The sequence below is a fragment of the Mizuhopecten yessoensis genome, unplaced genomic scaffold, assembly GCF_002113885.1.
Source record: "Mizuhopecten yessoensis strain PY_sf001 unplaced genomic scaffold, ASM211388v2 scaffold6505, whole genome shotgun sequence".
Classification (NCBI taxonomy): domain Eukaryota; kingdom Metazoa; phylum Mollusca; class Bivalvia; order Pectinida; family Pectinidae; genus Mizuhopecten; species Mizuhopecten yessoensis.
In genome coordinates this window covers 923,940-938,814 of record NW_018406583.1, presented here as the reverse complement: position 1 = coordinate 938,814, position 14,875 = coordinate 923,940, and the positions used below count along the sequence as shown (strand labels likewise).

The 14,875-nt window shown below is 37.8% G+C and overlaps 1 protein-coding gene across 3 annotated transcripts in view; it reads right to left on the bottom strand.

Annotated features, from left to right (window-relative positions):
• The window catches only part of LOC110452251 (probable serine/threonine-protein kinase tsuA), a 139,597-nt gene extending 125,158 nt beyond the window's left edge, over positions 1-14,439 (bottom strand). For 2 of the 3 annotated variants that reach the window (XM_021500645.1, XM_021500647.1), the window contains exons 1-5: positions 14,404-14,439; positions 13,380-13,586; positions 12,460-12,498; positions 11,289-11,399; positions 9,133-9,197 (exon numbers count right to left, since the gene is read on the bottom strand). In XM_021500645.1, the coding sequence (XP_021356320.1) occupies positions 9,133-9,197; positions 11,289-11,399; positions 12,460-12,498; positions 13,380-13,520 (356 nt within the window). In that variant the 5' untranslated portion in view covers positions 13,521-13,586; positions 14,404-14,439. The other variant, XM_021500646.1, reaches the window with a different exon arrangement.
• Between the last annotated feature and the right edge of the window lie 436 nt (positions 14,440-14,875).

Sequence of the window (14,875 nt, the reverse complement as noted above, 5' to 3'; positions counted from 1 at the left end):
TATATACAATGTGTCTGTTATGTAATCCACAGGCTCATTTCAATCAATAATTGACTTGTATCACTAAATATTCCAATGTCTTATTCCATCACTGGCTTCCTTACAGAAAATCATGCTTTTTCATCTTTGTTGGGATTTTCCTTCTATTTAATCAATTCCATGTGAAATACTGGAATTCACTACCAACAATACCTTGGCAATATCGCCAGATTATGTATAAAAAGAGTCTTTATTACGTAAACATGGTGATTGAGCTTGTTTTATCAGCAGTTTGTACATTTTTTCATATTGCGATAGGAAAGCGCGGTAATTGATTTTAGATTCTATGCATGTTCTTTACATAAAAACCTATTTACCGACACAATACGAAGAGCGGATTCCAAGATAAAGCCAGAGAAAGCCTGGCTAGACTCAGACAATGGGGACCATATAAGAAAAAGTGATTGTGCTTGAAATGAATCAATTGTATACAACCCTCTAGCCAAAATTGTGAGATAAGGAGTCCATCAGTATATTTTTCTACTCTCTATTAAGATTTGTTTAGCAGCTTGGATGTAAACCGCCAACATTTAATGCAGACTTAACAACACTGTACCTCTTCAGGATAATTAGGAATAGGAAATACATGCTGCTACTGAAGTGTACTGATTTGTATTCTGTTCCCAGTAGTTCTACGGCAGGATAGGCATGTAAAATATGTGAACAATGTTAGCTTCAACAAACCTTGGCTAATCAATTGATGAAATTCAAGATTTTTGAATAATGAAATAAAATTAATTAAGGTAAAGAGCACCACTGCATTAGTTATAAATGACCACCACGAAGAGTTCCACTTTCAGAGTTTTTTTGGACTTTGGGAGTTTTTTCACTTCTTTACAGAAGATGAAGAAACCAAAGGGAGGTAACTTCCCCCGTCAAGTTTTTTATATGCTTTGTGCCAATTAACGTGACACTCATTCTGTTGCGGTGTTTGTATAATTCCTTTATGGTGGTATAGTATAGGCTTTTCATAGGTGAAGTTCCAGAGTTTAGCCCTCGTAATTTTTCTTTATTTTCTCTTTTCTTTCACTTCTATTTTCAGACGTTCAAATTTCGAACAAATACAGTTTTGCAAATCACATGGTAACATGTGATCTTTGTGGAATATTTCCTTTCGAAGGGACTTGAATAAATATTGCACAAAATACCAATGATGATGATAATCATGTTTTAACTACCTTAAATATTTTCAAGGGAAATAACTCTTACATGGCCACAATTAAAATGAAATACATGAAGTGATAAAACCACTCAGTATTGTATTCAATTTTACAATTTTGATATTTGAAAATTTCCAGTTACCAAATAAAAATACCCTGTTAAATCCCTGGTATAGGACAGTGTTAGAGATATGCTCTAGACAAAGTTACCGGGCATGTACAAGGAACAAACAGATACTGTATAACTCTTTATACAGTATGGCACGAGACCTGACTTCAGTGTACAACTCTCCCGTCATCCCAATAGGTGTTCACACACATAGTTTGGTAACTGTAGGCAACACTAGGTGAGATATGCCCTACAGACTCTTTGACTTCGCTCTAGACAACGGCAAGTGTTAATGATTATATATAACATTCTCACAATGGCAACATCCATAAGTGTGGAATTTTGTTGTTGAATTTTATTGAATATATCTACAACTAGTACATTTTTTTTACATTTCTATAATGGAGATCTTGCATTCAAACCGATTTCATGTTCAAATTGCCAATATGGACACTCAATAGTCAATTCTAATACGTTTAACATATAATTATATAACATATAACTTTTTTTTTTTTAAATATTGTTATTTTTCTAAAACAACACTGTAAATCTTTCTAAACATTTTCTTCAGGTAAGTAAGTATGGATTATGAAAAGTTCTTTTTACACAACCAATACGAGTTGTCCACAAAATCAATGTTGATTCGGTTATGCTGTAAGCATATGTACACTCGTTGTAATATATGTACCAAAATGACTCGATTCAGCTACGCTTTGCTTAAGACTTGGTCAGCGTAGCCGAATCCACATCGATTTTGTGGACAACTCGTACACATTTTACACCTTTGTGTGCATACACTTCACTGGTCATTTGTCGGATGAAGGTGACAGTGTACATATCGTACTAGTCATCAAAACGTCACATAGAAACTCTCATTGATTGTGTTAAAAGACAATTTAAATCATTAAAAGTAAAGGAGTATGTGGACTTTGTTATCATAGTGTGATGACTTATCACTCTACAATGAGAAAGAAGCTTTCGAAAGTGGTCATTTGGCCCAACCCATACTGGTGTATACTAAATCTGGTCGTTAATGAGAGGGAATATTTCAATAGTTTAAGATAACATCCTGTTGTCAAACAGTTTTACATGACAAGTTTGGATTTAGATTAAAACTCTGATGCTTACAACTTCCTGCCAGTATGCATGACAAGCTGAGTGAATCAACACCAGTGACTATTTTCTGAAAAGAATTCTGGTAAAAAAGGTAAATTATATTGCCCATATTCCTGTGAGTGAAATGTTTCTTTTATTGTTTCACAACATACTGATCAGATGTAGGAACAAATGAAGATAATTTCAAGAATTGTTTACATTTTACTAAAGCGCTTCAGAGTGGCTTATTCTTGTCTGATCTCCGATGGGGAACCCACATCGACAATATCTGNGTACATTTTTTTTTACATTTCTATAATGGAGATCTTGCATTCAAACCGATTTCATGTTCAAATTGCCAATATGGACACTCAATAGTCAATTCTAATACGTTTAACATATAATTATATAACATATAACATTTTTTTTTTCAAATATTGTTATTTTTCTACAACAACACTGTAAATCTTTCTAAACATTTTCTTCAGGTAAGTGAGTATGGATTATGAAAAGTTCTTTTTACACAACCAATACAAGTTGTCCACAAAATCAATGTTGATTCGGTTATATGCTGTAAGCATATGTACACTCGTAATATATGTACACTTTGCTTAAGACTTGGTCAGGGTAGCCGAATCGTCATCGATTTTGTGGACAACTTGTACATATTTTACACCTTTGTGTGCATACACTCCACTGGTCATTTGTCTGATGAAGGTGACAGTGTACATACCGTACTAGTCATCAGAACTTCACATAGAAACTCTCATTGGTTGTGTTACAAGACACTTTAAATCATTACAAGTAAAGGAGTATGTGGACTTTGTTATCATAGTGTGATGACTTCCCACTCTACAATGAGAAAGAAGCTTTCGAAAGTGGTCATTTGGCCCCACCCATACTGGTGTATACTAAATCTGGTCGTTAATGAGAGGGAATATTTTGATAGTTTAAGATAACATCCTGATGTCTAACAGTTTTACATGACAAGTTTGGATTTAGATTAAAATTCTGAAGCTTACAACTTCCTGCCAGTATGCATGACAAGCTGAGTGAATCAACACCAGTGACTATTTTCTGAAAAGAATTCTGGTAAAAAAGGTAAATTATATTGCCCATATTCCTGTGAGTGAAATGTTTCTTTTATTGTTTCACAACATACTGATCAGATGTAGGAACAAATGAAGATAATTTCAAGAATGTTTACATTTTACTAAAGCGCTTCAGAGTGGCTTATTCGTGTCTGATCTCCGATGGGGAACCCACATCGACAATATCTGTAAAAGAGCTAGTTCTACCCTAGGCTTTATTAGGCGGAACCTCTACCACTGTCAAGCCAAAACACGGAAATCGGCCTACATCTCGCTTGTCAGATCAACACTGGAATATGGAGCCATCATATGGGACCCATTCCTACAGTCGGATATTGACAAGCTGGTCAGGATTCAAAGGAAGGCTGCTCGATTTATCTCGCGCGACCACAGAACAAGAATCCCTGGATGCGTCACCAACATGCTCAGGGACTTGGACCTGCAAACATTATAACAACGCAGAAAGGAGCTACGTCTGACCTTCCTGTTTAAGGTGGTGGAGTGGTTGGTACCAGCTATACCGTCTCAGCCCTATCTAAAACCATTGAGGGTTAAACGCAAAGTGACAGCAAGGCATTTTAACAACTTCATCTCAACAATTGTCGTTGAAAATAGTGTAACAAACAATAGCCGCTGTTTTCAAAGTATTGCTGCGAAAACAGAAACACTCAGCAACTCTTACTTCCCCAGGACTATAATAGACTGGAACCATCTTCAGGGCAAACAAGTCCTTGTAAAATCTATGGAGATTTTTAAATCTCGTCTCCATTCGGACTAAAAACCTCCATGCGTTCTCCCCTTCCGTTGATTATATGCCAGAAGTGGTTTTTCAACGTACCTATACAGATACAGATACAAATTCTAGCTAGATAGGGCACTATATCAAAGGTTGTATACTATTGTTATTATTATTTATTAATTCAATTAAAATAACCAGCCTATTATGCTATATACTTATACCAGCACTGTCATATTGTTATATTTAGAAACAGGGCGTGGCTTAAGTGGGGTAGGTCAGGCTTATCACCATCAAACCATAACTGATTGATTGATTGATTGATTTGTTTAACCTCTACTTCACTAAAAGAGAAGTGTGGTTATCCAGCAGACGATCTCCATGGTTCTATTGCAGATTGTACATGGTGATCCAACTGTCCAAAAGTGTTGGGCTGATGATAGATTAGAATCGATTACAAACTGATTACCAATTAAGATTTTAAACCAATTGCCCATCAATACTGTCCAATCAAAACTAACAGTTCATACGAATCATGTCAAACAACAGTGCATCACATATCAATCTCTCTACAAGTCAAGAATAAATGTACAAATGAGTGTCGAGCACAGCTGTTTAGTACCAAGCGTTGACAGACCATTTCTGGCTCATGATAAAAATAATCGTTCAAGAGATTATTTTTTTAGATATTATCATCTAAATACAGAGTTTAAACTTAACAGGTAGACCCATAGACAATCACCATAAAAACATTTTGGTAGCACTATAAGAAATCTGTATCACATAGATCTATTATCTGTGGTGTCTTAACATTCCAATTCTAATACTGTATCTATAAACGAGGAAAAGTATTGCAAGCACTCCAAAGCTCCAGCCAAACTTGGGTATCTCACTCGAACGAAGGGCCATAACTCTGTATCAAGTTGGGTACAAGAGCAGTTTTCTGTACGTGACATTCCCCCATCTTAACAGCTATTTACATACAAAAGTTGGCAACTGCAGGTGACAGAGTACCGGTTATGAGATGTGTCCTTGAAAAATTGGAATGTATAGGCAGATGGACGGAGTGTGAACCTAGAGACCTCTGCCATGGTAAGTAAAGATGCGTATATTACCCCCGATACTTTTTAAAGATGATTTAACCGTAGTCATTACAGTTTTTTTACCTGAGTAATATCGTCTAAAAAATTAGTAATATTGTATCTGTGAAAAAGTAATAAACCTTGTGGTATGTAACTTCCATCTTGGAATCTACCAGAAACAAGTCGTAGGAATTTTGGGTAGTGATGTATTGTATTGTATCAAGAAAAATGATGGACTTTTAATCTCTTGAGTGAGGTCATATCTGCCACTATCAGTGGCAGAAGGTAAGATGGCGGCTACAAGCGTGAATTACGCTTGCAGGGGGGAAAAAAGAGAACATTCCATAATATATGTTGTCCTCAACTCCTTTAGTTCTTACTTTACTTACTTTAAGAAATGACTTTTTTAAAGTGATATAACACAAGTAACAGGACATGTCACAGCAGGAATAGGACCTTGAACTGACCTTGAATTGACCTTGTGGCAAGTGTCCTAAAAGTCCATACAACACAATGAAAGAGGATCATCACATCATCTACTACTGCAGATGGATGGCCATCACAACCTCTAGTACTGTAGATGGATGACCATCACAACCTCTAGTACTGTAGATGGAGGACCATCACAACCTCTAGTCCTGTAGATGGATGACTATCACAACCTCTACTACTGTAGATGGGGGACTATCACAACCTCTACTACTGTAGATGGATGACCATCACAACCTCTAGTACTGTAGATGGATGACCATCACAACCTCTAGTACTGTAGATGGAGGACCATCACAACCTCTACTACTGTAGATGGATGACCATCACAACCTCTAGTACTGTAGATGGAGGACCATCACAACCTCTAGTACTGTAGATGGATGACCATCACAACCTCTAGTACTGTAGATGGAGGACCATCACAACCTCTAGTACTGTAGATGGATGACCATCACAACCTCTAGTACTGTAGATGGAGGACCATCACAACCTCTAGTACTGTAGATGGATGACCATCACAACCTCTAGTACTGTAGATGGAGGACCATCACAACCTCTAGTACTGTAGATGGATGACCATCACAACCTCTAGTACTGTAGATGGAGGACCATCACAACCTCTAGTACTGTAGATGGATGACCATCACAACCTCTAGTACTGTAGATGGAGGACCATCACAACCTCTAGTACTGTAGATGGATGACCATCACAACCTCTAGTACTGTAGATGGAGGACCATCACAACCTCTAGTACTGTAGATGGATGACCATCACAACCTCTAGTACTGTAGATGGAGGACCATCACAACCTCTAGTACTGTAGATGGATGACCATCACAACCTCTAGTACTGTAGATGGAGGACCATCACAACCTCTAGTACTGTAGATGGATGACCATCACAACCTCTAGTACTGTAGATGGAGGACCATCACAACCTCTAGTACTGTAGATGGATGACCATCACAACCTCTAGTACTGTAGATGGAGGACCATCACAACCTCTAGTACTGTAGATGGATGACCATCACAACCTCTAGTACTGTAGATGGAGGACCATCACAACCTCTAGTACTGTAGATGGATGACCATCACAACCTCTAGTACTGTAGATGGAGGACCATCACAACCTCTAGTACTGTAGATGGATGACCATCACAACCTCTAGTACTGTAGATGGAGGACCATCACAACCTCTAGTACTGTAGATGGATGACCATCACAACCTCTAGTACTGTAGATGGAGGACCATCACAACCTCTAGTACTGTAGATGGATGACCATCACAACCTCTAGTACTGTAGATGGAGGACCATCACAACCTCTAGTACTGTAGATGGATGACCATCACAACCTCTAGTACTGTAGATGGAGGACCATCACAACCTCTAGTACTGTAGATGGATGACCATCACAACCTCTAGTACTGTAGATGGAGGACCATCACAACCTCTAGTACTGTAGATGGATGACCATCACAACCTCTAGTACTGTAGATGGAGGACCATCACAACCTCTAGTACTGTAGATGGATGACCATCACAACCTCTAGTACTGTAGATGGAGGACCATCACAACCTCTAGTACTGTAGATGGATGACCATCACAACCTCTAGTACTGTAGATGGAGGACCATCACAACCTCTAGTACTGTAGATGGATGACCATCACAACCTCTAGTACTGTAGATGGAGGACCATCACAACCTCTAGTACTGTAGATGGATGACCATCACAACCTCTACTACTGTAGATGGGGGACCATCACAACCTCTAGTACTGTAGATGGATGACCATCACAACCTCTACTACTGTAGATGGGGGACCATCACAACCTCTACTACTGTAGATGGATGACCATCACAACCTCTAGTGCTGTAGATGGATGACCATCACAACCTCTAATACTGTAGATGGAGGACCATCACAACCTCTAGTACTGTATAGGGATGACCATCACAACCTCTAGTACTGTAGATGGAGGACCATCACAACCTCTAGTACTGTAGATGGATGACCATCACAACCTCTAGTACTGTCGATGGATGACCATCACAACCTCTACTATTGTAGATGGGGGACCATCACAACCTCTACTACTGTAGATGGGGGACCATCACAACCTCTACTACTGTCGATGGATGACCATCACAACCTCTACTATTGTGGATGGGGGACCATCACAACCTCTACTACTGTAGATGGGGGACCATCACAACCTCTAGTGCTGTAGATGGAGGACCATCACAACCTCTAATACTGTAGATGGATGACCATCACAACCTCTAATACTGTAGATGGATGACCATCACAACCTCCAGTACTGTAGATGGAGGACCATCAAAACCTCTAGTACTGTAGATGGAGTACCATCACAACCTCTAGTACTGTAGATGGATGATCCTCACAACCTCTAGTACTGTAGATAGATGACCATCACAACCTCTAGTACATTAGATGGAGGACCATCACAACCTCTAGTACTGTATAGGGATGACCATCACAACCTCTAGTACTGTAGATGGAAAACCATCACAATTTCACCAAGAAACTGATTACACACATTAGATTTCAAGCCACTTACTTTTCTACTAACAGTTCCCCCTCTTCACTTGTACTGTAGATGGATGACCATCACAACCTCTAATACTGTAGATGGATGACCATCACAACCTCTGGTACTGTCGATGGATGACCATCACAACCTCTACTATTACTGTAGATGGATGACCATCACAACCTCCAGTACTGTAGATGGAGGACCATCAAAACCTCTAGTCCTGTAGATGGAGGACCATCACAACCTCTAGTACTGTATATGGATGACCATCACAACCTCTACTACTGTAGATGGAGGACCATCACAACCTCTTCTACTGTAGATGGATGACCATCACAACCTCTAGTACTGTCGATGGATGACCATCACAACCCCTACTATTGTAGATGGAGGACCATCACAACCTCTACTACTGTAGAAGGGGGACCATCACAACCTCTAGTACTGTAGATGGGGGACCATCACAACCTCTAGTGCTGTAGATGGATGACCATCACAACCTCTAGTACTGTGGATGGATGACCATCACAACCTCTACTACTGTAGATGGGGGACCATCACAACCTCTACTACTGTCGATGGATGACCATCACAACCTCTACTATTGTGGATGGGGGACCATCACAACCTCTACTACTGTAGATGGGAGACCATCACAACCTCTAGTACTGTAGATGGAGGACCATCACACCCTCTACTACTGTAGATGGAAAACCATCACAATTTCACCAAGAAACTGATTACACACATTAGATTTGAAGCCACTTACTTTTCTACTAACAGTTCCCCCTCTTCATACTGGGCTAGCATCTTTTCCAAGCGCGCCTGCTCTTCCTGAAAATGCAAATGTCTCTTGTTTAACATATACACTTATTAGGTTACCTTTGAAAGTGCACAGTAACAATTCATCAAAATTCATTAAATACTTAAAACAAACAGCACAGTCACATATTTTCGTAGCTCTTAATTTTTGCTATCCTTACCCAAAACTAGGAAATTAAACTGAAATTAGAAAATTTTCAATTATTATACAGAGGAACTAAAGAACTATCAAACCCACCACCATTCATATTTCCTTTTGAAATCATCAGAATTTGTTACTCATATCTTGGTTTTGCTAAAGTTGAATTAATTCACTTCACTGCCAAGAACAGCTTTAATTATGAAATTCTGTGATATTCTTTCTGTCAAAAAGGGTCAATGGAATGAGAAATCATTTAACCCTTTCACCCCTTTGTAACTTTAGTAGACTCTACCATGCATTGATCTGGATGAGTCCATTTTGGTCTACAGTGGTGAAAGGGTTAACTTTGACATTTCTAGATTATATCATAAAGTTTCTTACGCATGAAAACGGGTTGAACATAGTTATGAACGGATGAAGGAATATCAACACCTAATTCCTCCATGCGTCCATATGTTTTATTAGTAAGGAACTCTACAGAATCTGTTTTACGGATCAACCTAGAACAATACCGCCTTTCCCTTTATTAGGAGAGTTGGATTTTCCCCCTGTTGATTACTGAACATTTACATTACTTAGACCCAATTTTATATGGTCTCTATATTATAGGCAAGCATTGGTCACATTTGAACCTTGACCCCCAGCATACTGGTCACCAGTGAGATGGTTAACACTCAACATTTAACTGTTAAAGAAATTTTTGTATCAACCCTTTTACCACTGTAGACCATAATGGACTCATCCAGATGAATGTATGGTAGAGTCTACTCAAGTTACCTAGAGGTGAAAGGGTTAATGTTCCGATTTTTATTAACTGTAAATACGAAAAGTCATGTAAAGTCTTGCTGATTTCTCAGACCAAGGACAGTCAGAAATATATTTAGCTAAGATATAGATCACATTTGGCCAAATGATATTCTTGCCCCGAGGAATAGAATGTATACCTAGCAGAAATCCAGCTTTTATTGGGACTATCTCAACCAACACTGGGAAATCACTTCGCGTCATTTATAAGTACAGACAGTTTATCTCCCTTTGTGAAATAAGATTTAGAGAATGTTTGACAAGAATCACATAAGTGGTTTCCCTAGCATAATACAATAAAATTAAAATGATGCTTTTTTTTTTTTACTTAAATTGCTGTCAGACAGGTTAAAGTGATGAATACATGTGAAACATGATTCTTAAAAGTTAAGTGAAAATAAACCTGCCGTTTTCAGCAATGAAATTAATGCCATAGGCAGATATGTTTATGATTTCCTGACTTTTAGCTCCAAGGTGCACAATTACACTTGCCTGATGCCAAGGGACAGTACATAATAATTATGTTAAGGCTTGTACAAGTTTGAATTTTTTATTACCAAATTTAGAACAAGCTAGTAGAATATTTCAAAATCAGCCAGCAAGCTACAGTGCTCTAAATATGAAATTGTACACTTTTTGTCAAATTTGTAACCCAGATTGATTTTGCTGTCATGATCATGTCCAAGGGCATAGGAGAGGAATATAACACGAGAGGAAGATATCATACCTATGTGCAGCGAAAACTGTTGACTTTTTAAACAAAGCCATGAAATAAGATTTGATTTGATATATACAGAGGCAAGTTAGTCTAGTGGTAGGACGCCGGGCTCTTGACTGAAGGGTTGCGGGTTTGAGTCACGTCACAGCACTGTGTTGTATCTTTGAGCTAGATACTTTACTCTGCTTATTCCAGTCTACTCAGCTGTAAATGAGTATGTGGTTGAGCAGTGCTAGAATTGTTGAATGCAAGCTGTGAGCGCCGAAATGGCAACACTGGCTGTATGCTCCCCAGGGAGTTGAGAACAATATTTGCTGGTTGCAAAGGCCCCATAACCTTGGATAATAATTTGTCAAACCGCTTTGAGACGACCTACGAAAAAGGTTGTGATAAAGCGGTATATAAGAACCTCAAATTATCATTATTATATGTACTCTACCTTGGCATACTTGTCGTAGAGAAAGTCTGTATAGAGTTTCCTGCCGATGTAGCCACGGTAATTCCTCTGTATACACAGCGCAGCTTGCTCGTACTTGTCTAGTGGTGACACCTGGTGGAAGATTATGTACATTCAGAAACAAATATCATCAAACTACGGTACCTGTTTCATTAAGAAATTATTTACTGTCCATCCTTTTCGTTTTTTAATGTTAAAGAAATTACCAGTAATCTTCACAAATGTTATCTCCTTTTTAATTGTATGAAGCTGTTACAAACATAATAGAGAACCGAATACAGAACATGTTACAAGTACAAATGATTAAAAATGGTCTTGAGTTATGAACTATTTGGCCTAGAACATTCACGTACATTGGCAAGGTAGTACCAGCCTCCTCTCCCTAATATCAAGAGAGTTCTGTCATATTCATTTTCCACTCCATAAATCGGCAATTCCCCACATCTCTACAACTTTTTTCAATTTGACTATTTTTTTCAGATAAAATAGCTTACAATACTGCACTTTACCCTTTTGTCAAATAGGTAAACATAGTATTTGTTAATCATTAAAATAAGGTTAGCTAGGGAAACCAAAAGCACACTGTTTCCTTTTTTAGACCTCAACAGCTTGCAACATTTACCACATTTTGAGATTTTTTTGTATAGAGGATGGAATTTTGTACCTCATCAGGGTTCATAAAGGAATCTTATTATAAAATTCAAGACTTTTTAAGGCCTTTTTCAGTAAATTAAGGCCTAACATCTCTTGCTATTTGAAGATTCTCCTAATAGAGAGATCTGGATGTGAAACCTGAATGTGTCTAAAACCATATCAATTCTAACAACCCTGAAATCTAACATTGGTTCGTAATTCGAAAATAAAGAAATTCATTCATAACAAATATTTTATTTCTTGCATTTTCTTAATTCACTTTTATGCAATTAACACCACAAAACCACCAAAATTAATATACAATCAAAGTTTAATGATCATTTGGTCAAATTTAAGGCTCATTCTGATCCTTTTAAGTTATTTCTAGGGCTTTTAGGGCAATTTTAGGGGTTTTCATGGCTAACCCTTTGTGTTTCAGCTCTAATTTTCAAGGCCTGCATGAACCCTGTTCATTGATTTGACACTGAAGTTTACACCCTACCATGTTAAGTTGGCCTACCTGTGGAAATGCTGCTTTGGCAGCCCTCTTGTCAAGTGTCTGCAATGTAAATCAAAATGTAAATTGTAATTGATTTGTATGGTATTTAAATCAGTACATGAAATACATGTATGTATTTCCTTTTTTTAGCATCAACAATTTTCCATGAGCACCTGCCACCTCAAATATCTACTATGGCCAAAATTTGCTAAGATCCTCAGAAAAAATTGGGTAGGTTGGAAGGCATTTTTTCTATGTTACTATGCTTAGGTAGAGCAATTCTAGGGTAGGCACTTAAATCTAGGGTAGGTCAGGTTCAGCGGGAAAATAAGATTTTTTTAAATGTGTCCTTATACATTGTATATCACAGAGGTTATATTTTGACAGCACTTTATTCTCATCCTGAAAGATATGCGAAAAGTTCAATGTTCCCTTGAAACTTGAAAGGTTGCCTTCATTATGAAAGAGAGTAATAGAATCCTTCTGAGATAGGGGAAACTCAACCCGAGGGGGAAGATTCTTAAGTTGCCAAACATGAGGCTTTGCCGAGTGTTTCGCAACTTAAGAATCTTTCCCCGAGGGTTGAGATTCCCCTATCTAACCCTCAAAGGGGAGAATGATACTTTTTCTCTCACCCTGTTCACCAATTGTGTATCACATACATAATTTAATGTTAGCGTTACAGGCTAAATTCAGGGTTGACGTGACGCTGATGGATTGTTGAGGTGACGTCATTGTATTGTTGACATGATTTCATACCAGTGTTATGAATAGGGGAATCCCCCCGTCTCAACCCTAGGTTAGATAAGGATAATATCACACACCGGTAAAATTATGAATACACCTGTCCAGGGTAAGAGAAATAATACTTCTACCATGAAATGAACATTTGCAAATTAAAATAATTAATGCAGGTTGCTTAAAAATTTCTTTTAACTTGCCTCCATGACATGTCTGTTGCGTTCAAATCTGTCATGTTTCAACTGTTCCAGATCTGGCTGGTGGAGTTGAACATCACTCTCTGTCTGTAGCTTAGGGTAACCAGCCCTAGCCGACTCTAAATCCTCTCCTGCTGTTTCCATGGTGACGTTCACCTTAATCTTCCAATCAAAACATCTACACCAACAGACATCTACATGTAGGTTCACCTGTAAAGTAATAATTAAAATATTCAATAAATGTCTAATAAACGTATTTTTAAATCATGTTTACAGTTGTGTACATTTATCAACTTTTTCATCATTGTAACAAAAGTGTATTATTATCGTCATTCAAAGCACATTTCAAACATGAAAGAAAATTATCCCTGTCTGGACCCAATTTCCTCTAAATTTGGTCACCATACATGATAACATCAGATTGAGTCTGACTCCTAAACTATATCATTCTGTATCCATCAAAATGGCTAAACCGGAGACGTATAATATGTCTCTTGCTAAACGTATGGTGTTGGGGGCCAAAAGAAACTGAGACAAAGTGTTACCAAGCATCTCATTTTCTGTATGGACTGTATTTGATAAGCAATATAAATAAAACTGGCCATTTTGGCAAAATACATCGGAATTTACTAAAGAGTTGAGTGTATAGCTTAGTCAAAAATTCCATCACATCGAGTTAGAGCCAAAACAAAATAATGAATACAGTACAGAACAGTAAATTTATACGGATCCAAGTAGTTCAGTAAACACTGAAGGAGTCCATACACAAGAGCGACTGAAGAGGAATTTATTATGCATCATTAAAATTCCAATGGTCTTACAGGTGAAATTGTTACAGTGATCGCCGTGGGCCAGTCCGACCGACAGATGGCTAGATTTTCACCTTACACGCGAGACAATGCACAACTTTCCTAAAGACCACGTGTGCTCTCGATGGAGGAACGAACAATAGATTGATTGATGTGTGTATCAACGTTTCGCACATTTGTGTTGTGTTAAATTATCGATATTCGATATGTCAACAAACCTGTCTGCATCATCGGAAATGTTACCGGAAGTGAACATCGAAAGGAAGTCTTCTTTCGGACCTCTCGGATATTTTCATTCTTTTTAGACTTCCATCGCGCGGGAAATATGAGGTCCTAAACACGTGTAATAGATCTATGTAATAAAATCCACATAATAAACTTTCTAAAAATAATTTCTTAAACTTATACTTTTATATCACAAGGGCAATTTTGGTTACCAACATATTTATTACCAATCATTTTTACGTAGAAAACTCATTATTTCTTTTTTTCTGCAGATGTAAGGATGAATATAAAAGTTCCGCAATTAAATCTTTTTTTAACATTCAATGGATAAACAAGTCTTTCTTTTCCAAAAACAGCCAAAAAATTGGGGTCAGAGTGCTTCTGTGTTTGCAATATTATTCAGTTGTACGGTGTTAATTTTCACCTGTTGCTAGTTCAAAATCAAAAGAGCTTCGGTTAAAGTAA